Here is a 26930-nt window from a genome sequence, read left to right on the forward strand (position 1 = left end):
ATTGAAGAGGTAATAGCACCCCAGATCCTACAACTTGCAGGGAATGTGATGATTTGGTACAAAACATGCAAAAGTGAACTGCGGGCTCCTTCAACTTGCACCTTCATGTGATGTTTTGAACCAAAGCCAATCACAGCGTGACAAGTGGCACCCTGGTGGTTGGAACGGTCAGCGCCTGCACTTTTGCACAAAACCCCTTGCCGTTCCACTCAATCAACCCGCACTACAGCACTACAAGACTGATGCGCCCTTAGCATTTGCGTTCACTTTATGGTAGATAGCTTGTTGCTGGTGCATGCGCTGACCGGTCCTGCTACTACGTCCTCGCGCACTCGCGCACCACTGCCGCGTCCTCCCACTGCTGGGCCCACATGGACGCCTACCATTAGACAATCCATGTGTGTTCGCCTCTCATCCCATCGCCACTAACCTCTCATTCGGCCGCCGCCGACCTCTCCTCCTACTCCCTACGCCACCTCCTGCCCTCACTCGCCGGCCCACCCCACCTACGTAGTCGTCCATTTCATCCCCGGCTTCGGCACTACCACGTGCCGCTGCTGCCACCGCCGTCGCTGCCGCCGCCGGCGAGCGGTGGCGCAGGATCCCATCACTCACGCTCGTTGTCGCAGCCCTAGTTCTTCTCCATGGACTTTCTCTTCCGGCCCCCCGTACCCCGATCTATTTGCGCCGGCGGCGCTCGCGCTCTCCCCCCGCCGCCGCCGGGCTCAGACCGGGGGATGTCCGGACTGCCACGGCCGTCGGGCTCCGAGCGGGGGGCATCCGGACTCCCGCTGCTATGGGCAGGGCATCAGCGGTCGTAGAGCGACGTTCTCCTCGCATTCTCCTCCCAGCCGAACCTGCCCATGCCACCTCCGGCACCGGTGAACGCGGAGGCCCTGGTGGCCGCGAACAACAGCACCCTCGACGGGATCCTTGGTGCGTACAACATGAGTACGAGTGGCGTGGGCACGGTCGGCTCCTCCGGGCCCGTCAGCCAGGAGCGGCGCGACCAGCTGGACTGCCAAGCTCCCGCGTGGAGCCCCGTTGATAGCAGCGAGAATGAAGCCGAGAGCGCGGACGGTAGCTTGCCCAGGCATTGCCGCAGCTTGTCGGCGGACAACCTTGTAGGGAAGTTCAAGTTTGAACCCTCCGGCCTGGAGCCGTCCAACTCCAACTCCAACATGCCGCCTCCATCTCCGGGGCCAGGTACTGCTAGTCGGCTGGCACGCAGTGGAAGTGGTTCCATTGGTGGTGTCGCTGCTCTCTTTGCCATGGAATTCGCAAACATTAAGGAATTCAGTGAGGCAGATAAGAAGGTTATCATGGACAGTGAGCACCTCGCGCAGATTTTGCTGACCGATCCTAAGAGGGTCAGGAGGTGTGTTGGGCGTCCTTGTTTGGATAAGTAGTTTTTTAGGGAAGGCCATCATGGCTAGTTTTATTGAAACTCAAAATAGGTTTACATCGTCTACAAGCTTGCTGACAACAATGTCAGGAGGCTCGTCCAACCAGCTAAAAGAAATCTTATTACAATAAAAAATGAGCTAGCACATGAGCCGCTTGATTACAAGATCGATAACAGTGCTTAAAATGACCTTTTCAATAGAATTACTAGTGTCTAGATATTCTGCGAAAATGGCCGCTGCAGCGTCCCATCAAGTTGTTTGACCATTGCAAAAATTGATGACCTGCAGAGAATCTTGTTAGAAGGGAGAGAGAGGGATTGTTGCGGAATATGATGGATGTATTATTGAGCCTCGAGGGCGAGTATATATTGAGTACAAGACTTGGAGGGCAATACGCCTCTCCTGGAGATAAGCTAGGAGACGGATTACAAATCCTAGACTACCAAATACAAGTCCCAAATATATCTCTAACATCCCCCCGCAGTCGTAGCGGTAGCGTTGCAAACAACAGGAGCGTCGCGGACGGTCAGACTGGAGAGAATAGCAGCCGACGGACTGACATCCCCCCGCAGTACTAGCGGGAGCATCGTGGACGGTGTCGCGTCGTGGGCGCGTTGACTGTAGAGGAAGCTGACGAGTTGCTCAAGCGGATGATAGCCCTTTGTGCTGATGTCGATGTAGCCGAGAGCGGAAGGTGGTGTAGTCGTGGTCGAGGTAGCCGTGCGAAGAACGCCGTGGTCGATGTCGAGTCGGGGTAGCCGGTGTCGAGCGAGTCGTCGTGGAGCCGCAGGCGCAAGGAGGCGCCGAGTTAGTCATGGGCGTAGTGGTGTCGAAGAAGTGATGCGCCAGAAAGGAAAATGGTGTTGACGATGCGTCGCGCCGGGTTTGCCAACCCCGGGGACACATCGTAGACGAAGGCACGCGTCGGTGTTGCCAGCACCGGGCATGCGTAGACGGTCGAAGACAAAGTTGACAAAGCACCGCACCAGGCTTGCCAGGCCCGGGGACACGTCTGTAATGCCCACGATGCGGCTATATCTCCCACGTGTCGAGGCACGACTTAGAGGCATAACCGCATTGTAGGTTTTGTCGCAAGAAGGGTCATCTTCACACAATCCCATGTAATGAACAAGAATGGGATAAAGAGAGTTGGCTTACAATCGCCACTTCACACAGTACATAAATTAAAATCATACATCATCCAAAATCCACACATAGACCGACTACGGTCAAATCCAAATGAAAGGAAGATAACCCCAAATGCTAGATTCCCGATCGTCCCGGATCTACCCAAAGCAAGAACACAAGCAATGGAACCACAATCAATCACGGTGCAATGCACAAGCAACATGATGCAATACATGCATGATATGCGAGATGTGATATGCGATGCATATGCGTGCTTCGGAAGAAAAAGGATGAACAAGTCAACAACTTGGCAAACCAAGTATGCCACTAGAAAGATGAGATGATTTCGGTCGAAATCGATATAAAGATCACCGGAAACGGATGCACGGTTTGCAAATGGCAAGTAAAACAAGGATGACACGATTCTACGATTAACAACATGATAGCACTTAGAATACATCAAGTAACTATGCTACAGCACCCCAACATAGCAACAAAGCATGTGGCAGTGATCTACAAGAGATTCTTGACAAAAGAAGAACACTGAGCTACAGCTAAGTCACAAAATAACAAGTTCAAACAAGCATGGCAAAAGTGCAAAAGATATCAGCTTCACAGACACTGAAAATACTGGACATGGCTGAAACAGCATCAGGTAGCAATGTTCAGAGCAAGCAATCAACATACTACAGGAACTTATCATAGCAAAACAAGGCATGGCATGAATCTACTAAATGCATAGAACAAAAGTCCCTTACTGATCATGAGCCAAAAAGGATCAGAAGATATGATGGCACCCATGTAAACATAGCAAGTTTCGTTAACAGGTTTCAGACTTAGCAGAAAACAGAACATGGCATTAACAGAATTATGAAGGCATCTTTGTGAGCTCGATTCACTCATCACAAAGTAATGCATGACAAAAACAAGCATACCTACAGCAAGATGGCATGTTCATGAAGCTAACCATGGCAAGAGCAAGTACATAGCATGTATGGATCAACTACAACAACCTTGGCAAAATTGAATATCATGTTAACATTCTGCCAGGAACATTTTATAGCAACAGTAGAGCAAGATTGAGACATTCTAGGGCACTTCATAATTTCAAACAGGGACATGGATGGATAGAGCACAACCATATGTGTCGTGGAATTGTCACGGCAGATGTCCTTGAGCTAGGACTTAGTCGCGGAGCCATCGCAGCTAGGAAGCTTGAAGGGGTTAAACGGGACAAGGAACACGAGGTTTATACTGGTTCAGCCCCTTACGGTGAAGGTAAAAGCCTACGTCCAGTTGAGGTGGTATTGATTAGGGTTTCGATGACCAGGGAGCTTAACTACTATGCCTGGCTCTCGATGAGATCTTTCTTGCCCTTAAACCGCCGCCGAGTCGTCCCTTTATATAGAGAGGTTGACGCCCAGCAGCTCTCAGAGTCCCGGCCGGCTCATAAGAGTGTCCGGCTCGGACTCTCAACTATTCTTGCCTTACACTACAAGTTCTACCATAATGACGATTGTAACTACGGGCCTTAAGCCATATCCGGGTCTTAAGCCCATCTTCGGCCCGCCGTCTTCAGGCTTGGCACCGGGCTTCAGACGATGACCATTATGAGTAACCCGGCCCCTCCTGGCGGGTGACTCTAAGGTTTATATCCTCAACATTAGGCCCCAGATTGATTTGAGCCGGCTCATGTCAATCTTCAATCCTTTCGACAGAAAATCTCCGGCTTACAATTGTGTGAAGGCCATAACCCGGCGTGACGTCATCCTCTGGATTCCGGGTAATCTGCCGTGACGTCATCTTCCATTAAGTCCATTTTTTACTCCACCATATCCGCAACGGATCTTATCTTTAACTGCCGTCCCGAAAATCGAGGCGTTTTTATGGCGAGATAGCCACGTCGTGGCCTCCTTGTTTCTCGCGCCCACTTATGAGCCTCGCCTTATAAATAGCCCAGCCCAATGAGCCTCCAGTCACTTCGCCACCTCCATCTTCTTCCTCTCGCCACAGTGTTGTGCTCGAGCTCCACCGCCGCCGCCGCCGCCGCGGGTCTTCTTGTCTTCACCAACTCCGGCCGCTGCATCAACCTGACGTGACTAGATAAACAGCGGCGATCTCCGCAACTCTCCAACACTTGTAAGTCTCTGCTACCCCGTAGAACAGATCTGCAGTAGGGTTTCTTCCTGTTCTTCCCGTGTTCTTCGCCGTTCCTCGCTAGTTCTCGGTAGATTTCATTTTTACCACCTTTCTTGATCTCTGACTGTATAGAACTGCTGCGGTAGTTGTTTCACGCTCGTTTCCAATGTTCATAGATCCCTTCTTACTGCATAAAAGCTCCGTTCAAACTTAGGAACTTCCTCTGCGTCTGTTTTAGGTCTAGAAACCTTTCCTTTTAGTCGACCGTTTTGATCCAAAATACTCACTGCGATCTGTGAAACTTATTTTCACCACACTTAGTAAAAAACTGCATCCGCTGAGCTATGGCGGCTTACATTTCCGGCTCAAAGAAGCCACGCGCCGTAAAACCTTCCGGCTCAAAAGAAGCCACGCGCCGTGAAATTTTCCGGCTTATTTATGATAAAACTATAGACAATTGAATTACTCTCAATGCGTCCAGCGGCTTAGATAACTCGACGCACTTAGCTATATGTCATTAGGCCCCTTCATAAGCCGCCACTTTAAACATTGAACTGTAAATTTCTTCCAGCTTATAATTAAACCGGACATTTCCTTTTATCATAGGCTTCCGACTTTCACCATGCCTCCCAAAGCTCCCGAAGCACCCATCACGTGCAACTGGATGAGGTCCAACGTCACTGATGACACCTTAGCAGACTTTGTAAAAATGGGTTACCTGCCCAAGAAGGACGTCATGTCCTACCGTGCCCCTGACCCATCAGAAGAGAGACCGCAACCAAAGGATGGTGAAGTGGTAATATTCGCGGATCACATGAGCCGGGGCTTCGCACCGCCCGGCTCAAAGTTCTTTAGAGATGTACTGAATTTCTTTGACCTGCGGCCACAAGACATAGGACCCAATTCGGTGTCGAATATATGCAACTTCCAAGTATTCTGCGAGGTCTACCTTGGAGAAGAGCCCAGCCTGCTGCTCTTCAGAGAGCTCTTTTATCTGAACCACCAGAACGAGTGCGCCAACGGGCCAAGCTTAGAACTTGGTGGAATCTCCATTCAGCGACGGAGAGACTGCCTTTTTCCTTACGCCGAGCCGCCAAGCCACCCAAAGGACTGGAACCAGACGTGGTTCTACTGCCAAGACACTTCGCCGGCTGACGAGAGCCCGCTGCCCGGCTTTCGTCCTTCGCGTCTGGAACCAACTCACCCTCTGTCAGACAAGTTATCTCAGTCGGAGCGCTAACCTCTGATCCCCACCATCAACAAAATCAAGGCTCTCCTGGGAAATGGCCTTAATGGCATTGATCTGGTCCGAGTCTGGATCTCGTGGCGGGTGATCCCCTTAAGCCGCCGCCCCGGCTTAATGTGTGAGTACACGGGCCGGAAAGATGACACCCTGAGACACAGCCGCAACGATCTTCCTGAAGACGTTGCTGAAGACATGACCAAGGCCCTCTTGAACGAGAGCTTGGCAGACTGCGGGAGGACCGGCTTAAGCCCCTTCTGCAAGACCAACCCAGCCCCAGCGGTAAGCCGCTGATCTGAACATCTTATTTTCTTCTGTAGATAGCATTCATCTGAACCTTAAGAAATCGTCATTGCATTTTTCAGGCTGATGACAAATTCTGGAAGGTCAAATATGACCATGAGGTGGCCAAGAAGGCCAGGAAGGCTAAGAAAGCCGCCAAGAGAGCCGCTCCCCGCAAGAAGGGAAGCAGGCCTACTGCTTCAGAGCTGCTGCAACTAAGCGACAGCTCCGAGTCAGAGGTAACCCCTGAACCTATAAGCTCTTGTTGTATTTCTTGTTTATTTCTGTCCACCTTATCAATACTGTTCATCAACAGGATGACACCGGAGCAAGTAACCCGGTGGTTGAAGAGGTAATGACACTTTCCTCCGACTCGGAGCCCTTGCCAAGGCTGAAAGTCCGAAGGGTAACCCGGAAAGTAAGATTTTCACATCCTTTAGCTTATCAAGATCCTCAATTTCTTTTGAGGCAACAGATTCATGAGAGCCGGCGGCACACCCGGACCAACAAGGATGCTGACCTCTCCTCCGGCTTACCTGAGGCATCAAGGAAGCGCCGGTCCGAGGTTATCTCCAACTTATATCCTTTTCATCCTCTGGCGGGTGTTATACGTCAACCTCTCAATTCTTCTGATTCAAATTATCAGGAGACGTCTCCTTCCTCTGGTGACTCGATGCAGTCGAATCTGCCGGCTTTCAAGACCGTACCCGGGTAATGATGATCATCTCTTGCTGTGCTTTATCTTTACTCATACTTTTGTACTAACCTTTTGTCCTTTCAGCGCTCAAGCAAAGCTCAGTAAAAGAGCAAAGAAGAATAAGCCGGCGGAGGAGTCGGTTGTGACGGAACCGGAAGTTTCCGCTCAAGAGCCGCCAGCCGCCTCTGCTCCTGAAGCCACCGCTCCCACCGACGAGCCAGCCACGGAGACTTCCACCAACCCGGATATCTCCAGCCCAGCTCAGCCGGCCGATGACCCGGACGTGGTAATCACCCGGACGGAGTTTGTTGAGCCGGGGAGACCCACTGCGCTGGCCAAGTGCTCCGCCAAGGAAGAGTTGCTAGAGCGCAGCCGGGCCAATCTGGACCTCACCAACTATACTAACTTGAGCGTCGGAGAGATCGTCTCTGGCTATGTGAGTCAGGTGCACAAGAGCCGGGATTTGGAGATCAACATGGTGAATCAGATACAGCAGAAGTCTGAGGTACCACTCTACTGCTTACTGCATAGTTATCTTTACCATACTAGCCCCCAAGTCGACGACTTATGATTGAATATGTTGTAGACTTAATTTCCGGCTTACTTCCATGAACCGGTAATTTGTAGATAGAAACGTTCGACATGCATTAGCCCCCCAAGTGCCAAGTGTCTTTGCTTGGAAAGTGCTTGGGACTTTAAAATTGCATAATAACTGTTCATACTATAACCCGGAAATTGTGCAGGCTACTTGCAAGAAGTTTGAGGCTGATATCTCTGATCTGAAGAACCGCCTGAAGACTCAGGAAACTGAGACCCGGAAGGCCAACGCCAAATTTGAGTCCAGTATCGCCGCTCAAGAGAAGCTGAAAAAGAACTTTGAAGCTGAAAGGAAGACTTGGGTCGAAGAGAAGGCTACTCTGGTGAGCCGGGCCGAACAGGCGGAGAAGGCTCTGACGGAGAGAACCGCCGAACTCTCCGGCTTAAAGCGCCACGTGTCACAGATGGTCGCCGCAATCTTCGGTAAGTCATTCCACCGGCTTTCGTCAAGTTTATAATCTTTATGTCTCGTAATTCCCATCATTACCAGCGGCCTATCTTACTTTGTTCAACAGGTCCAAGAAGCGCCAACCTCAACCAAAATGTGCTGACCAAGTTGAAGGCCGTGTACACTCTGGTGGAGCAACTCTACACCGGGTCACAGCGCGCCCTAGCCGTGGTGGCCCTATCCAATGAGGTTCCGACTCACCTGGCGGAAGTTCTTCGCTGGCTTGCCGTTCTTCCTCAACGTGTCCAAGAGCTGCGACGGGCTTCTGCAAGAGCCGGAGCCATAGCTGCTCTGAGCCGGGCCAAGGCTTTCCTTCCAGAGCTAGACCCGGCGGACATTGCACTTGGCTACCCCATCTTGAAGGAAGACGGCACTCCTTTCGATCAAAAGGACTTCGCTGCCTGTGTGAAGATCGTGCGCCTGGTGGCCACCCTGATTGGGAATGATACTGATCTGACAAAGTACCAGTCGGGCTACGATGCAGAGAATCAGAGGATCCCTACTCCGCGTTACGAAGCCGTCGGCTTGGTCCCGCCGACTCGTAAGCACACTTTTGCCCCAGACATTAACCCGGCCGGGTTAATTGACGAGGAGGCTCAATTCGAAGCTTTGAGCGGCATTGACTGGAAATCATCAACCTTCCAGGTCATGGGAATAGCCGGAGGAGCGGAGAGGGATGAGCCGGAAGCTTCAACCCGACAAGCATCTTAACTTGTAGGCGGCTCATGACTACATCTGAAAACAATGCCTCATCTTTTGGACTCTGGGAGTCTTGTAATAGAGTAGGATCAACATTTTAACCTTGTCATGCCATCGTGCACATTCTGAACGCTTAATTCCATTGAAGTTGCTTCCTTATACTCCTCCGGGTCATAATTGATCATTCATCTTCCTTAAGCTCAAATAGTTGTCTTTAACTATCCTGCGTAGAAGAACAAATCACAAGTCTCTAGGCGGCTTACCGCACTGAGAATCATAGTCTGACACATATAACCCGGAATATAAATCTAAGTCATGAAAGACTGGTCCTCAATTATATCCTTGATATAACCGTAATAACACACTTACCGGCCTTTAAATACACTTCCGGTTTATATAACCCGGGTAATAAGGTTGGTACCTCAATTCCGGTTTACCAGTCTTGATAACGCCAATTGTGTTTGACGAGCACTGTGAATCAAAGTTAAGCCGACGGAATAAGAACCGCCGTGTACACTGTTGATACAATCAGAAGAACTCGTTGTAAATCAGAAAATCAAAACTCAGGGGCTTCCGGTTCGAATACGACCAGAGACCCGTCCCAAAGGGGTTAAGCTAAGATTCGAATGCGATCATATAGCCCCCAGCGGGTTTGGCGATGCCGATCAAGAGGGTACCGACAGCTATGTTCTCTTTGGTTCGAATACGACCCATGTTTGAACAGGAAGCCCCCAAATGACCTTAGCAGTTGTTTAACGACGCTGATTCGAATACGATCCACGTCGGTTCCCAAAGGGGGTTGAACTATGATTCAAATATGATCAAAGAAAACTCCCCAATGAGCTCGGCACTTTGCCAATCAAATGGGTATCGACAGCTATGTTCTCTTTGGTTCGAATACGACCTATGTTTGAACAGGAAGCCCCCAAGTGATTATATTGCGTACGGCTAGATTCGAATACGATCATAAGCCGGATCCTCCTTCAAGTTATCATGTGATCTTGCAATGGAAACAACACGTTCACCTTTGGAGTTGAAAAAAGGACAGAGGTCCTGCTTTATTGCTTATCATAATATATACATGGCTATAGAAATAGGTACATTATGAGAGTTGGTGGCTCAAGTGTAATAGGGCCGAAGCTGAGCTATGTTCCACGGCCGACGGGTCTCCTCCTCCGACTTGCGTGAATCTTTGTGCTCCCGAATGTCAATGAGGTAATATGACCCGTTGTGCAAGTTCTTGCTGACCACAAAGGGTCCTTCCCAAGGCGGGGATAGCTTGTGCGCATCTGTTTGATCTTGGATGAGCCGGAGCACCAGATCACCTTCCTGGAAGACCCGGGACTTAACCCGGCGACTGTGATAACGGCGCAGGTCTTGTTGGTAAATCGCGGATCGAGCCGCTGCCACATCACGCTGCTCGTCCAACAAGTCAGGAGCATCTTGGCGCGCCTGTTCATTATCCGCCTCAACATAAGCCGCCTCTCGAGGCGAGTCATGACGGATGTCACTGGGGAGGACTGCTTCCGCTCCATAAATCATGAAGAAAGGCGTGTAACCCGTAGACCTGTTAGGAGTAGTATTGATGCTCCATAACACGGAGGGTAACTCCTCCACCCAACAACCTGGCGTCCGTTGCATAGGGACCAAAAGCCGGGGTTTGATGCCCTTCAGAATCTCCTGATTAGCTCTCTCAGCTTGACCATTGGATTGAGGATGAGCCACTAATGAAACATCAAGTCGAATATGCTCTCGTTGACAAAACTCCTCCATGGCACCCTTGGATAGATTGGTGCCGTTGTTAGTTATAATGCTGTGTGGAAAGCCAAAGCGAAATATCACCTTTTTCATGAACTGAACCGCCGTGGCTGCGTCACACTTGCTAACGGGCTCTGCCTCAACCCACTTTGTGAACTTGTCAACTGCCACTAAGAGGTGGGTCTTCTTATCCTTGGACCTTTTAAAAGGCCCAACCATGTCAAGTCCCCAGACCGCAAATGGCCAAGTGATTGGCATCATCCTCAGCTCCTGAGCCGGCACATGAGCCCGTCGTGAGAACCTCTGGCAACCATCACATTTACTGACCAAGTCCTCCGCATCAGCATGAGCCGTCAGCCAATAAAAACCATGACGAAAAGCCTGGGACACAAGGGATTTTGAGCCGGCATGATGGCCACAATCCCTTTCGTGAATCTCACGCAAGATTTCTTGACCTTCCTCAGGGGAGACACAGCGCTGGAACGCTCCCGTAACACTGCGGCGATGCAGCTCACCATTGATAACAACCATTGACTTAGACCGCCGGGTTATTTGTCTGACCAAAGTTTCATCCTCAGGCAAATCTCCTCGGGTCATATAAGCTAGATAAGGCACTGTCCAGTCCGGGATGATGTGGAGAGCCGCCACCAATTGTGCCTCCGGGTTAGGGACAGCCAAGTCTTCCTCTGTAAGCAACTTAACAGAAGGGTTATGCAAGACATCCAGGAAAGTATTAGGCGGCACCGGTTTTTGCTGAGAGCCCAGCCGGCTTAAAGCATCAGCCGCCTCGTTCTTCCTGCGATCGATGTGCTCTACTTGGTAACCCTGAAAGTGTCCAGCAATGGCATCAACCTCACGGCGATAAGCCGCCATGAGAGGGTCTTTGGAATCCCACTTGCCTGATACTTGTTGAGCCACTAAGTCTGAGTCGCCGAAGCACCTTACCCGGCTCAAGCTCATCTCCTTAGCCATCCGAAGACCATGGAGCAAGGCGTCGTACTCAGCCGCATTGTTAGTGCAAGGAAACATCAACCGTAGCACATAATGGAACTTGTCACCTTTAGGGGAAGCCAATACAACTCCAGCCCCCGAGCCCTCCAACTGCCTGGACCCATCGAAGTGAATAGTCCAGTATGTATTATCCGGCTTTTCCTCGGGCACTTGTAGCTCTGTCTAATCATTGATGAAATCCACCAAAGCTTGAGATTTAACAGCAGTGTGTGGCACGTACTTTAGACCATGAGGCCCAAGCTCTATAGCCCACTTAGCCACTCTCCCTGTAGCCTCTCTGTTTTGGATGATATCTCCAAGGGGGGCAGAACTAACCACAATGATAGGGTGACCTTGAAAATAGTGCTTAAGCTTCCGGCTTGCCATGAACACACCATAAACAAGCTTCTGCCAGTGTGGATACCATTGTTTGGACTCGATGAGCACTTCGCTGACATAATAAATCGGCCGCTGAACCGGATGCTCCTTACCCTGTTCCTTGCGCTCCACCACAAAAGCCACACTGACGGCCCGTGTGTTAGCAGCTACATATAGTAATAAAGGCTCCTTGTCAACCGGAGCAGCAAGGACAGGGGGCTCTTCCAGCTGTCTCTTCAAATCCTCAAAAGCAGTATTAGCAGCATCATTCCAGACAAAGTTATCAGTTTTCTTCATCAACTGGTACAATGGCATGGCCTTCTCACCCAAACGGCTTATAAAACGGCTTAAAGCAGTGATACGACCCGCCAGTCGCTGGACATCGTTTATACACGCCGGCTTAGCCAGACAGGTGATTACCTTGATCTTCTCTGGGTTAGCTTCAATGCCTCTGTTAGAAACCAAGAAACCCAAGAGCTTGCCTGGAGGAACACCAAAAACACACTTGGCCGGGTTAAGCATCATCTTGTAGACCCGGAGATTATCAAAGGTTTCCCTCAGATCATCTATCAAGGTTTCCTTCTCCCTGGACTTAACCACAATATCATCCACATAGGCATGAACATTGCGCCCAATCTGGTTATGAAGACAGTTCTGCACGCAACGCTGATAAGTCGCCTGTGCACTTTTGAGTCCAAAAGGCATAGACACATAGCAGAAGGCTCCAAAGGGGGTGATGAACGCCGTCTTCTCCTGGTCCTTAACTGCCATTTTAATCTGATGATATCCTGAATAAGCATCCAAGAAACTTAAGCGCTCGCAACCTGCCGTAGCATCAATGATTTGATCAATACGGGGAAGGGCAAAAGGATCAGCCGGACATGCTTTGTTTAAGTCCGTGTAGTCCACACACATCCGCCAGGTGTCGTTCTTCTTGAGCACGAGCACCGGGTTAGCTAACCACTCTGGGTGAAAGACTTCAACAATAAACCCCGCCGCCAAGAGCCGGGACACCTCTTCACCAATGGCTTTCCGCCTCTCTTCATTAAACCGCCGAAGGAACTGCCTGACCGGCTTAAATTTCGGATCAACATTGAGAGTGTGCTCAGCGAGTTCTCTAGGTACACCTGGCATGTCAGAAGGTTTCCATGCAAAAATGTCCCTATTCTCACGGATGAACTCGATGAGCGCACTTTCCTATTTTGGATCCAGATTGGCACTGATGCTAAACTGTTGAGATGAATCACCTGGAACGAAGTCAACAAGTTTAGTCTCATCAGCCGACTTAAATTTCATTGCCGGCTCATGCTCCGTAGTCGGCTTTTTTAGAGAGGTCATATCTGTTGGGTCAACATTGTCTTTGTAAAATTTCAACTCCTCTGTTGCACAAACAGATTCTGCATAAGCTGCATCGCCTTCCTCACACTCCAAGGCCACCTTCCGGCTGCCGTGAACCGTAATGGTCCCATTGTGACCCGGCATCTTGAGCTATAGATATACGTAACACGGCCGTGCCATGAACTTGGAGTAAGCCGGCCGCCCAAATATAGCATGATACGGACTTCTTATCTTGACCAACTCAAAGGTCAATTTTTCCACCCTGTAGTTGTACTCGTCTCCAAAGGCCACTTCCAACTCGATCTTGCCAACTAGATAAGCCGACTTACCAGGCACCACACCATGGAAAATAGTGTTTGACTGGCTGAGGTTCTTATCAATCAACCCCATACGACGGAAAGTCTCATAATAGAGGATGTTGATGCTGCTGCCTCCATCCATGAGCACCTTAGTGAACTTATATCCTCCCACCTGAGGAGCCACCACCAAGGCCAAGTGACCCGGATTATCAACCCGGGGAGGGTGATCCTCCCTACTCGACACGATAGGCTGCTCAGACCATCTTAAATAGCGTGGAACCGCTGGCTCAACCGCATTCACAGCCCTCTTATGAAGCTTCTGATCTCGCTTACACGGACTGGTGGTAAACACATGATACAGTCCACCATTAAGCTGCTTTGGATTGGTCTGATAACCCCCTGCTGCTGTTGATGACCCTGGCCAGACTGCTGATTAAAGCCCCCTTGACCGTTCTATGGATTAGAATTTGAGCCACCGCCCGGGCCATGAAAACCGCCAGCGCCTGAGCTGCCACCTGGGCCATGGTTGCCATTAAAAGCATTGGAACTCTTAAAGGCCTTCATGATCGTGCAATCCTTCCATAAATGAGTAGCTGGCTTCTCCCTAGAGCCGTGCCTTGGACAAGGCTCATTCAACAGCTGCTCCAGCGTCGGGCCTGACCCGCCGGCTCGGGGAGGCGGCCTCCCCTTGCGTCGCTGGTTATTCCCTTGTGAGCTGGCGTTGGCCACAAACTCTAGGCTGCCGTCGGCCTTACGCTTGCCACCTCCTTGGTTTCCGTCGAAGGGGACCCGGTATCCGTACTCAATTGAGCCGGCGTCGGGGCCCCAGTTTGCATCGTCGATGTAGAGCTTGCCGCGATGACTCTTGGTCATCCGGCCCACTGCGTATCCCTTGAGCCCTTCGAAGCTGCCCTTCAAGAACTCAAATCCACCATGCGCGTGCCCCACGGTGGGCGCCAACTGTCGTGGAATTGTCACGGCAGATGTCCTCGAGCTAGGACTTAGTCGCGGAGCCATCGCAGCTAGGAAGCTTGAAGGGGTTAAATGGGACAAGGAACACGAGGTTTATACTGGTTCGGCCCCTTACGGTGAAGGTAAAAGCCTACGTCCAGTTGAGGTGGTATTGATTAGGGTTTCGATGACCAGGGAGCTTAACTGCTATGCCTGGCTCTCGACGAGATCCTTCTTGCCCTTAAACCGCCGCCGGGTCGTCCCTTTATATAGAGAGGTTGACGCCCATCAGCTCTCAGAGTCCCGGCCGGCTCATAAGAGTGTCCGGCTTGGACTCTCAAATATTCTTGCCTTACACTACAAGTTATACCATAATGACGGTTGTAACTACGGGCCTTAAGCCATATCCGGGTCTTAAGCCCATCTTCGGCCCGCCGTCTTCAGGCTTGGCACCGGGCTTCAGACGATGACCATTATGAGTAACCCGGCCCCTCCTGGCGGGTGACTCTAAGGTTTATATCCTCAACAATATGTTCAAAACATCCTTACTGAACATACTCAAAAGAAGCATGGATCTCACTGTAGACACATGGATACATGGCATCAAAATAACAGCAGTAAAAGACTTAGCAAAATCCTAAGTCCCTGAAAACAAAAACATCATGAAGCCTAGTTTGCATGCTTGTGCTAGTCACCAAATAGATCACAAAAATACATGGCATACACCACTGTAAAGATGGCATGTCATAGATCAAAACACCTGTAGAGCTCATGCCCATAAGATGCACACATCAAATGCAACAAAAATAACAAAACATCAAGTTCTGATAAGTAACAGCAGTAAACAACATATAGCACTCTTGCATCAGAGATTTGGGCCTCAAGATGGACACAAACGAGCATGGCACACTGGAAAAAAATGAAGAGCATCTCGTGATGAACATTTCTATGTATAATGCACGCCAAACGGAGCAGTATGCAATGAGATATGCCATGATTAACAGAGCAACATAAAGTGATAAATTCAGGAATTAGTGGAAAACAGAGGGGGGGAAATCAACCTCGATCTAGGGTTTGTGGGTGCGATTTTCAAGGCAGCGGCGGCTCGCCGGAGTTGGAGCCGAGGGAGTCTTCCGGCGAAGGTCGAGGGAGCGCCGGGGAGGCCGGATCCGGCCAGGGGAGGCCAGAGCGCGCGGGCGGCGGGGAGGCGCGCGCGGGTGGCGACGCGGCGGGGTTGCCGGCGGAGGAGAGGGGCGGCACGGCGGCGGACGAGGCGCGGGTGGTCGGCGGTCGGGCGGCGGCGGCCGGCGGAGACCTGGGCGGCGGCGGAGGCGCGGGGTCCGCGGGAGAAGGCGGAGGAGCAGGAGACGGGGCGTGGGGCGGCGGAGACGCGGGCGCAGGCGGCGGCGTACGGGCCCGCGGGGGCCGGAGATGGGCTCGGCGGGCTGGCGCGGCGCGTGAGTGGTGCGGAGGCGGCGGCGACTTCGTCCGGCGCGGACCGGACGCGTCCGGCGGCGGAGAGGGAGCGGGCTAGGGTTTCGTCTGCGCGAAAAATCCGGGGCCAAATGGAGTGTGGTTTTCGCCCACACGATCGTGATCGAACGACCGAGAGCATGGAGGGGGCTTAGATGGGTTATTGGGCTGTTTGGAGGGGTGTTTGGCTGCAACACACAAAAGGCCTTTGCGGTTACCCGGTTAACCGTTGGAGCATCAAACGACCTCCAAATGGAACGAAACTTGACAGGTGGTCTACCGGTGGTGTACCAAGGCCACTTGGCAAGACTCGGTCCATTCCGAGAACGTTTAACACCCGCTCACGAAAAGAGACAAGAGGGGTGCGCCGGTGCGTGTGGGAGTGTCGGATTGCAAAACGGACAACGGGGAAAATGCTCGGATGCATGAGACGAACACGTATGCAAATGAGATGCACATGATGGCGTGATATGAGATGCATGACATGAAAAAAATGCAAAACGAAAGACAGAACCCGACCACGAAGGGAATATCATAACACATAGCCGAAAATGGCAAGAGTTGGAGTTACAAATATGGAAAGTTACATCCGGGGCGTTACAACACTCCACCACTACGAGAGGATCTCGTCCCGAGATCTAGGACAGAAAGAACTCCGGATATTTGAAACGAAGGTGATCCTCGCGTTCCCAGGTGGCTTCTCGGTCGGAATGGTGCGAACACTTCACTTTCAGGAATTTGATTGACTTGTTGCGAGTCTTGCGCTCAGTTTCTTCAAGAATAGCAACGGGGTGCTCATGATAAGACAGATCTTCTTGGAGGTCAATCTCTTCAAAGTTGATGGTGCGCTCAGGAGTCTTGAAGCACTTGCGAAGCTGTGACATGTGGAACACATCGTGCACGTTCGCGAAGTTGGAGGGAAGCTCAAGTTGATAGGCGAGGTCGCCTCTTTTGCCAATGATCTTGAAAGGACCCATGTATCTAGGGGCAAGCTTCCCTTTGATACCGAAGCGACGAGTGCCTTTCATTGGAGAGACGCGGAGGTAGACATGGTCTCCGATCTCGAAAGCCAAGTCACGGTGCTTGCTATCATAGTAACTCTTCTGGCGCGATTGCGCGGCTTTGAGATTTTCATGGATGACTTTACACATTTCTTCAGCCTCTGTGATTAAGTCATTGCCAAGAAGTTGGCGTTCACTAGTCTGTGACCAATTGAGAGGAGTACGGCACTTTCTGCCATAGAGAATCTCGAATGGGGCCTTGCCCGAACTCGCTTGGAAGCTGTTGTTGTAGGAGAACTCGGCATATGTAAGACAATCTTCCCACTTCATGCCAAAAGAAATGACACAAGCCCTGAGCATATCTTCAAGGATTTGATTGACTCGCTCGACTTGGCCACTAGTTTGAGGATGGAAAGTTGTGCTGAAGCGAATGTTGGTGCCCATGGCCTTCTGGAAGGAGTCCCAGAACTTAGAAGTGAAGATGCTTCCACGATCTGAAGATATCAATTGTGGAATGCCGTGCAAGGAGACAATCCTGGAGGTGTATAGCTCTGCCAACTGAGCTGCTGTGATAGATTCTTTGATTGGAAGAAAATGAGCCACTTTAGTAAGCTCATCGATGACAACGAAGATAGCATCATTTCCGCGCTTGGACTTAGGAAATCCAGTCACGAAGTCCATTTCGATATGATCAAACTTCCATTCTGGAATAGCAAGAGGTTGGAGGAGACCAGCTGGTCGTTGGTGTTCTGCTTTCACCCTTCGACAGACATCACATTCATTCACGAATTGAGCGATTTCTCGCTTCATTCGAGTCCACCAATACGACTGCTTGAGGTCTTGGTGCATCTTCGTACTTCCAGGATGAATGGAAAGAATAGAATTGTGCGCCTCATTCATAATGACTTCCAGGATGAATGGAAAGAATAGAATTGTGCGCCTCATTCATAATGGTGCATCTTCGTCCTTGAAGAATAAAGTGTCTCTGTCATCAATGTGATAGCACTTGTATTTGGAAAGACCCTTGTCAATACCACGTTTCACCTTCTTCACCATGGTATCCAGGAGTTGTGCCTCATGAATTTGATCTTCCAAAGTAGGAGAGACTAGGAGGTTGGCAAGAAAGCCTTGAGGAACAACTTGGAGATTGAGTTTGCAGAAAGCTTCGCAAAGATCCGGTTGAAATGGCTTGAGAATTAAGCTGTTGCAATAAGCCTTCCTGCTCAAAGCATCTGCAATGACATTGGCCTTGTCTGGAGTATATTCAATACTCAGATTGTACTCTTGAATCATCTCGACCCATCGAGTTTTCCTGAGGTTGAGGTTGGGCTGGGTGAAGATGTACTTGAGACTCTTGTGATCGGTGAATATGTCCATTTTTCTTCCCAACAAGAGATGTCTCCATGTTATTAATGCATGGACAACTGCCGCCAACTCAAGATCGTGAGTGGGGTAGTTCTTTTCGTTGGGCTTCAACTGACGAGAGGTATAGGACACAACTTTCTTGTCTTGCACTAACACAGCACCGAGACCTTGAAGAGAAGCATCACAGAAAACTTCGAATGACTTGTATTCGTCAGGAGGAGTTAAGACAGGAGCTGTGACGAGTTTCTCTTTGAGAGTGTTGAAAGCAACGTCACACTCAGGAGTCCAGACATACTTCACATGCTTCTGGAGGAGGTTGGAAAGAGGCTTTGCAATCTTAGAGAAATTCTCAACGAATCTTCGGCAATAGATTGCAAGACCAAGGAAACTACGGAGCTGCTTGACATTCTGAGGAGGTTCCCAATTCACAATTGCAGACACCTTCTCGGGATTAACAGCGATGCCCTTGGCAGAGATGATATGACCAAGGTAAAGAACTTCATCAAGCCAAAACTCACATTTGGAAAACTTCGCATAGAATTGATACTCTCTGAGCTTGTCGAGCACCAATCGCAAGTGTTTGGCATGATCCTTCTTATTCTTGGAGAAGACCAAGATATCATCGAGATACACTAGGACGAATTCATTGGTATAGGGCTTGAAGATGAAGTTCATCATTCGAGAGAATGTTGGAGGAGCATTGACAAGACCCAAAGACATGACAGTATATTCATAAGAACCAAAGCTTGTTCTGAATGCTGTCTTGGGAATATCTTCTTCACGAATGCGAATCTGATGATAACCCATTCGAAGGTCAAGCTTGGAGAATACTTTAGCACCTTTAAGTTGCTCGAATAGCTCATTGATGTTGGGAAGTGGATACTTGTTCTTAATTGTCTTCTTGTTCAATGGATGGTAGTCGACACAAAGTCGGTCCGTGCCATCCTTCTTCTGGACAAAAAGAACACCACAACCCCACGGAGATGAACTCGGTCTGATCAAACCCAGACGCTCTTGTTCATCGAGCTGTTTCTTCAATTCCTTTAGCTCCTTGGGTCCAAGCTTGTATGGACGCTTGCAAACGGGTTCCGTGCCAGGCTCAAGATCGATAACGAACTCGACTGGCCGATGAGGAGGCATACCCGGAAGCTCTTCTGGAAAGACATCTTGGTACTCACAAACGACTGGAATCTGAGAAATAGCATCCAACTCGCCCTTCTCATTGAGAGAAAACAACCGAATGGTTTCATCACGAGCGGCATAGATGATAACATCCTCAGAAGAGTGTGTCAATTGAATTTCCCTGGCAGCACAATCAAGTTGAGCCTTGTGCTTAGAAAGCCAGTCCATCCCGAGAATTAGATCAATATCCGAGTCACCAAGGACAATTGGAGAAGACAGAAATTTATAGTCGCCCATCTTGATAACGGAATCCCGAACGAATACTCGAGAAGTCAATTGCCGAGCCGGGGAAAAATAGACAATGGACTCGACAATACTTGAGTAACCAAATCATGCATAGCCACAAAAGGTCTTGAAATGAAAGAATGCAATGCACCAGTATCAAATAAGACTTTTGCAGGAATATCATTAACTGAGAGATTACCCATTATCACATCAGTACATTCCTCTGCTTGAGCTGCATTCATCATGTTCACCTTTGCAGACTTGGGATTAAGCTTGGCCACTACATTGCTGGAAGATCTCACGGGAGGAGGAGGCAGAAGGCGCCTTTGGTTGAAGAACTTGTTAGCATAGTGACCTTTCTGCTGACACTTGTTGCAAGTCACCTCTGAGAGTGGATGATGATAATGAGCATTTGACTTTGGAGCTTGATTCTGAGACTTGTTCTGATAGCCAGGGTTGGGTGGGTGGGAAGATCCATGGCCACCTTTGTTCTTCTGCTGGAAAGGCTGACGAAACGGAGGAGGATGAGGCAACGAGAACTTCTGTTGCTTAGCAGCCACTAGTGAGGAAGAAGAAGACTGAACTGCGTCCCTGACTCTCTTCTTAGAAGCCTCACACTTGAGCTCAGCAGCCTCTTGCTTCTGTGCCATGTTGTAGAAATCATCATACTTGGTCGGCTCAAAAAGCACGAGAGGTAATTGCAGATCTTCTCTAAGGCCACCTCTGAATTGATAGATCATACTCTTTTCATCAGGAACGTCTTGCTTAGTGAAGCGAGCGAGTTTCTGAAACTGGGTATTGTATTAATACACAGACATGCTGCCTTGCTTGAGATTGCGGAACTCCTCACGCTTGCTCTCAACAACACTTTGTGGAATGTGGTGAGCTTTGAAGTCTCGGCGGAAATCATCCCAGGTAATCACACGACCTCCTCTGGAATCTTTGTATTGTTGATACCACTCGGTAGCTTGATCCTTGAGTTGAAAAGAAGCAAATTTGACAAAGTTCTCAGGCCTGACATTGCTACATTCAAAATGCTCGTTGATGTCCACGAGCCAATCATCGGCGTATGTGGCCTCGGCACAGTAGCTGAAAGACTTCGGCTGATTTGCGAGGAATTGGTTGAGGGTAGCGAAGTGAGGCTGATTGTTGCCTTGGCCTTGATTTCCTTGGTTGCCTTGCCCTTGGGTGCGCTCTTGCAAGAGTTGCAAAATCATCTGAGCATTGGCGTTGGTGGCTGCCATGATAGCTTGCCATGCCTCCGGAGGCGGAGGTGGTGGCAGAGGGTTCGCCTGACTCCCATCATTGCGTTCCGGGTTCTGACGCGTTGGCGGAGCCATCCTGAAGAGGGTGACATCCGTTAGCATCTTGATAGACAGATAGACAAATTGAATCAACGGATAGAAATTGCAACATATAGTCTTCACAATAAACATTCGAACAAGGATGAACGAATGAATTCCATAGTAAATCATCACACTTCCATAAGGTGAGAAGCCACTTGATAAAGGGTTGATGAATAAAATAACAAGGTACGACTGGAACAAATAAGTGGTAAGGATTACCCAATCACAAACCAAATATCTGCGGGAAGAAATGCTAAGAGCTACTTGAATCCCACCTATAAACTCCCGAAACTTTCTGGTTATGCAATCTGGTGTTGGGGATACAGGGGACACAAAATATATCACCCAAACTAGCAATCCCTAGATCCAGCTGTATCCATCCATCAACACATAACCAAGAAACCTTCGGAAATCGTGTACCTCAACCTTCGAAAATCATCCGTTATACGAGTTATGGCAATACTCCCGAACTCCCGCCCCAGTACTGGGTGGCGTCGAGGTGACCTCACCAACAACTGCATAAAAGAGATTTTTGATGTCGGCAAAACTCAGGTATTCCAGAACTGCAACGACAAAATTGTGACGACAACACCTCGGAGCTCAACTCCCGGGACACTGCCACAACCCCTAAATGTCAGGAGGCACCAAGAACAATGTTCTCGTCACAAAACCATCTGAACGATTCTAAGATACCCGTGTGATCCTAAATTTTTTTTTTGTGAAATTTGAGGAGAGAAGAGTCAAAACTTCTACGTCAGGAGGCCTCACCAGAGCGACGAAGGGACTGAGGAGTAAAAAGAATCCTACTCTCCGATATATATAATCCTAAGACTCAAAACATTTTTGTTCTAGACTCAACAACGCAAGCGATTCGATCAAGCAGGGGGCTCCTAAGTCGGGGATGGCTCTGATTACCAACTTGTAACGCCCACGATGCGGCTATATCTCCCACGTGTCGAGGCACAACTTAGAGGCATAACCGCATTGTAGGTTTTGTCGCAAGAAGGGTCATCTTCACACAATCCCATGTAATGAACAAGAATGGGATAAAGAGAGTTGGCTTACAATCGCCACTTCACACAATACATAAATTAAAATCATACATCATCCAAAATCCACACATAGACCGACTACGGTCCAATCCAAATGAAAGGAAGATAACCCCAAATGCTAGATTCCCGATCGTCCCAACTGGGCTCCACTACTGATCATCAGGAAACGAAACATAGTAACGACCACGTTCCTCGTCGAACTCCCACTTGAGCTCGGTTGCGTCGCCTGCACTGGTATCGTCGGCACCTGCAACTGTATTGGTAGAATCTGTGAGTCACGAGGACTCAACAATCTCACACCCGCGAGATCAAGACTATTTAAGCTTATAGGAAAGGATGGGGTAATGAGGTGAAGCTGCAGCAAGCACTAAGCATTTATGGTGGCTAACATACGCAAATAAGAGCGAGAAGAGGAGCAACGCAACGGTCGCGAAGCTAGGAATGATCAAGAAGTGATCCTGAAACTACTTACGTTCATGCATAACTCAAACCGTGTTCACTTCCCGGACTCCGCAGAAAAGAGACCATCACGGCTACACACGCGGTTGATGTATTTTAATTAAGCCAAGTGTCAAGTTCTCTACAACCGGACATTAACAAATTCCCATCTGCCTCATAACCGCGGGCACGGCTTTCGAAAGATAATACCCTGCAGGGGTGTCCCAACTTAGCCCATTATAAGCTCTCACGGTCAATAAAGGATAAACCTTCTCCCGGGAAGACCCGATCAGTCTCGGAATCCCGGTTTACAAGACATTTCGACAATGGTAAAACAAGACCAGCAAAGCCGCTCGAATGTGCCGACAAATCCCGATAGGAGCTGCACATATCTCGTTCTCAGGGCACACCGGATGAGCAGTCCGTACAACTAAAACCAGGCCTCAAGTTTCCCCGAGGTGGCGCTGCAAAGGGCTCTAGTTTGGACCAGCGCTCAGAGGAGCACTGGCCAGGGGGGTTAAAATAAAGATGACCCTCGGGCTCGCGAAAACCCAAGGGAAAAAGGCTTAGGTAGGCAACTGTAAAACCAAGGTTGGGCCTTGCTGGAGGAGTTTTATTCAAAGCGAACTGTCAAGGGGGTCCCATAAATCACCCAACCGCGCAAGGAACGCAAAATCAAGGAACATAACACCGGTATGACGGAAACTAGGGCGGCAAGAGTGGAACAAAACACCAGGCATAAGGCCGAGCCTTCCATCCTTTACCAAATATATAGATGCATTAATTAAATAAGAGATATTGTGATATGCCAAAATATCCATGTTCCAACATGGAACCAATTTTAACTTTACCTGCAACTAGCAACGCTATAAGAAGGGCTGAGCAAAAGCGGTAACTTAGCCAAACAACGGTTTGCTAGGAAAAGATGGTTAGAGGCTTGACATGGCAATATGGGGGCATGATATAGCAAGTGGTAGGTAGCGCAGCATACCAATAGAACGAACAACTAGCAAAGCAAAGATATAAGTGATTTCGAGGGTATGGTCATCTTGCCTGCAAGGTTCTCAGAGTTGACGAAAGCTTGATCCTCGTAAGCGTTCTCACCAGGTTCCTCGTAAGCATACTCGTCTCCCGGCTCTACCCAAAGCAAGAACACAAGCAATGGAACCACAATCAATCATGGTGCAATGCACAAGCAACATGATGCAATACATGCATGATATGCGAGATGTGATATGCGATGCATATGCGTGCTCCGGAAGAAAAAGGATGAACAAGGCATCAACTTGGCAACCCAAGTATTCCACTGGAAAGATGAGATGATTTCGGTCGAAATCGATATAAAGATCACCGGAAACGGATGCACTGTTTGCAAATGGCAAGCAAAACAAGGATGACACGATTCTGCGATTAACAGCATGATAGCACTTATAATACATCAAGTAACTATGCTACAGCAGCCCAATATAGCAACAAAGCATATGGCAGTGATCTACAAGAGATGCTTGACAAAAGAAGAACACTGAGCTACAGCTAAATCACAAAATAAAAGGTTCAAACAAGCATGGCAAAAGTGCAAAAGATATCAGCTTCACAGACTTGTGAAAATACTGGACATGGCTGAAACAGCATCAGGTAGCAATGTTCAGAGCAAGCAATCAACATGCTATAGGCACTTATCATAGCAAAACAAGGCATGGCATGAATTTACTAGATGCATAGAACAAAAGTCCCTTACTGATCATGAGCCAAAAAGGATCAGAAGATATGATGGCACCCATGTAAACATAGCAAGTTTCGTTAACAGGTTTCAGACTTAGCAGAAAACAGAACATGGCATTAACAGAATTATCAAGGCATCTTTGTGAGCTCGATTCACTCATCACAAAGCAATGGATGACAAAACAAGCATACCTACAGCAAGATGGCATGTTCATGAAGCTAACCATGGCAAGAGCAAGTACATAGTATGTATGGATCAACTAAAACAACCTTGGCAAATTGAATATCATGTTAACATTCTGCCAGGAACATTTTATAGCAAAAGTAGAGCAAGATTGAGACATGGTAGGGCACTCCATAATTGCAAACAGGGGCATGTATGGATAGAGCACAACCATATGTTGAAAACATCCTTACTTAACATACTCAAAATAAGTATAGATCTCACTGTAGACACATGGATACATGGCATTAAAATAACAGCAGTAAAAGACTTGCCAAAATCCTAAGTCCCTGAAAACAGAAATATCACGATGCCTAGTTTGCATGATTGTGCTAGTCACCACATAGATCACAAAAATACATGGCATAGACCTCTGTAAAGATGGCATGGCATAGATCAAAACATTTGTAGAGCTCATGCCCGTAAGATGCACACATCAAATGCAACAAAAATAACAAAACATCAAGTTCTGATAAGTAACAGCAGTAAACAACATATAGCACTCTTGCATCAGAGATTTGGGCCTCAATATAGACTCAAATGAGCATGTCACAATGGAACAAAATGAAGAGCATCTCGTGATGAACATTTAGATGTATCATGCACGCAAAACGGAGCAATATGCAATGAGATATGCCATGATGAATAGAGCAACATAAAGTGATAAATTCGGGACTTGGCAGAAAACAGAGGGGGGAAAATCAACCTCGATCTAGGGTTTGTGGGCGCGATTTTCGAGGCAGAGGCGGCTCGCCGGAGTTGGAGCTGAGGGAGTCTTCCGGCGAAGGTCGAGGGAGCGCCGGGGAGGCCGGAGCGCGCGGGCGGCGGGGAGGCGCGCGCGGGTGGCGAGGCGGCGGGGTCGCCGGCGGAGGAGCGGGGCGGCACGGCGGCGGACGAGGCGCGGGTGGTCGGCGGCCGGGCGGCGGCGGCCGGCGGAGACCTGGGCGGCGGCGGAGGCGCGGGGTCCGCGGGAGGAGGCGGAGGCGCGGGAGACGGGGCGTGGGGCGGCGGAGACGCGGGCGCGGGCGGCGGCGTACGGGCCCGCGGGGGCCGGCGATGGGCTCGACAGGCTGGCGCGGGCGGCGGGGCGCCACGTGGCGGCGCGTGAGTGGTGCGGAGGCGGTGGTGACTTCGTCCGGCGCGGACCGGACGCGTCCGGCGGCGGAGAGGGAGCGGGCTAGGGTTTCGTCTGCGCGAAAAATCCGCGGGGATCACCTATTTATAGGTAGAGGGAGATAGGAGACTCCAAATGGAGTGCGGTTTTCGCCCACACGATCGTGATCAAACGACCGAGAGCATGGAGGGGGCTTAGATGGGTTATTGGGCTGTTTGGAGGGGTGTTTGGCTGCAAAACACAAAAGGCCTTTGCGGTTACCCGGTTAACCGTTGGAGCATCAAACGACCTCCAAATGGAACGAAGCTTGACAGGTGGTCTACCGGTGGTGTACCAAGGCTACTTGGCAAGACTCGGTCCATTCCGAGAACGTTTAACACCCGCTCACGAAAAGAGACAAGAGGGGGGCGCCGGTGCGTGTGGGAGTGTCAGATTGCAAAACGGACAACGGGAAAAATGCTCGGATGCATGAGACGAACACGTATGCAAATGATATGCACATGATGACGTGATATGAGATGCATGACATGAAAAAATGCAAAACGAAAGACAAACCCGACCACGAAGGGAATATCATAACACATAGCCGAAAATGGCAAGAGTTGGAGTTACAAATATGGAAAGTTTCATCCGGAGCGTTACAACACTCCACCACTACGAGAGGATCTCGTCCCGAGATCTAGGACTGAAAGAACTCCGGATATTTGAAACGAAGGTGATCCTCGCGTTCCCAGGTGGCTTCTCGGTCGGAATGGTGCGACCACTTCACTTTCAGGAATTTGATTGACTTGTTGCGAGTCTTGCGCTCAGTTTCTTCAAGAATAGCAACGGGGTGCTCATGATAAGACAGATCTTCTTGGAGGTCAATCTCTTCAAAGTTGATGGTGCGCTCAGGAGTCTTGAAGTACTTGCAAAGCTGTGACATGATGCTCGATCGGTGGAGAGGCGCGCTGAACTCGGGGACGATCTTCACGGGACCAGCGGAGGCGCGCGTAACCGACGGGCCAGGTCGGTCGCGCGGCGTAGATGAGGCGGATCGCGGCGGCGAGCGGATGATCAAGCCGATCGCGCGCGACGTCAGGGACGCCGCTCGGTGGAGGAGTGGTGGCGGCAGAGTCCGGGATGAGGCCGGTGACGACGGACGGCGGGGGACGTCTGCACCGGCACCCGGGCTACCAAAGCAGCGCCGACGCCCGGGCAGCGAGGCCCGAGCGACCAACGGAGCAGCGGCGCCCGAGTTGAGGCGGCCGACGAGCCTGATGCAGCCGAGGACGAGCCTGATGCAGACGCGGCGGAGGCGGGTGACGTGGATCGATGGGCGGGCCGGCGCGCGAGCGTCGGCTATGATTGGCCGACGCATGGCGCGAGGCCGCCGGGTCGCGGCAATGCAGGTGTCCCGGTCGGAACAGGGCGGTGACGACCGGCGCAGGGCGACG

The 26930-nt window shown here is 49.9% G+C and overlaps 1 protein-coding gene across 1 annotated transcript in view; it reads left to right on the forward strand.

Moving 5' to 3' along the window:
• The first annotated feature begins 863 nt into the window (after window positions 1-863).
• Window positions 864-26930, forward strand: part of LOC141027805 (uncharacterized) — a 28900-nt gene continuing 2833 nt past the window's right edge. The window contains exon 1 of the mRNA XM_073505254.1: window positions 864-1378. Within this exon, the coding sequence (XP_073361355.1) occupies window positions 864-1378 (515 nt within the window). The remainder of the gene's footprint in view (window positions 1379-26930) is intronic.

The sequence above is a fragment of the Aegilops tauschii genome, chromosome 1 (assembly GCF_002575655.3).
Source record: "Aegilops tauschii subsp. strangulata cultivar AL8/78 chromosome 1, Aet v6.0, whole genome shotgun sequence".
Classification (NCBI taxonomy): Eukaryota; Viridiplantae; Streptophyta; class Magnoliopsida; order Poales; family Poaceae; genus Aegilops; species Aegilops tauschii.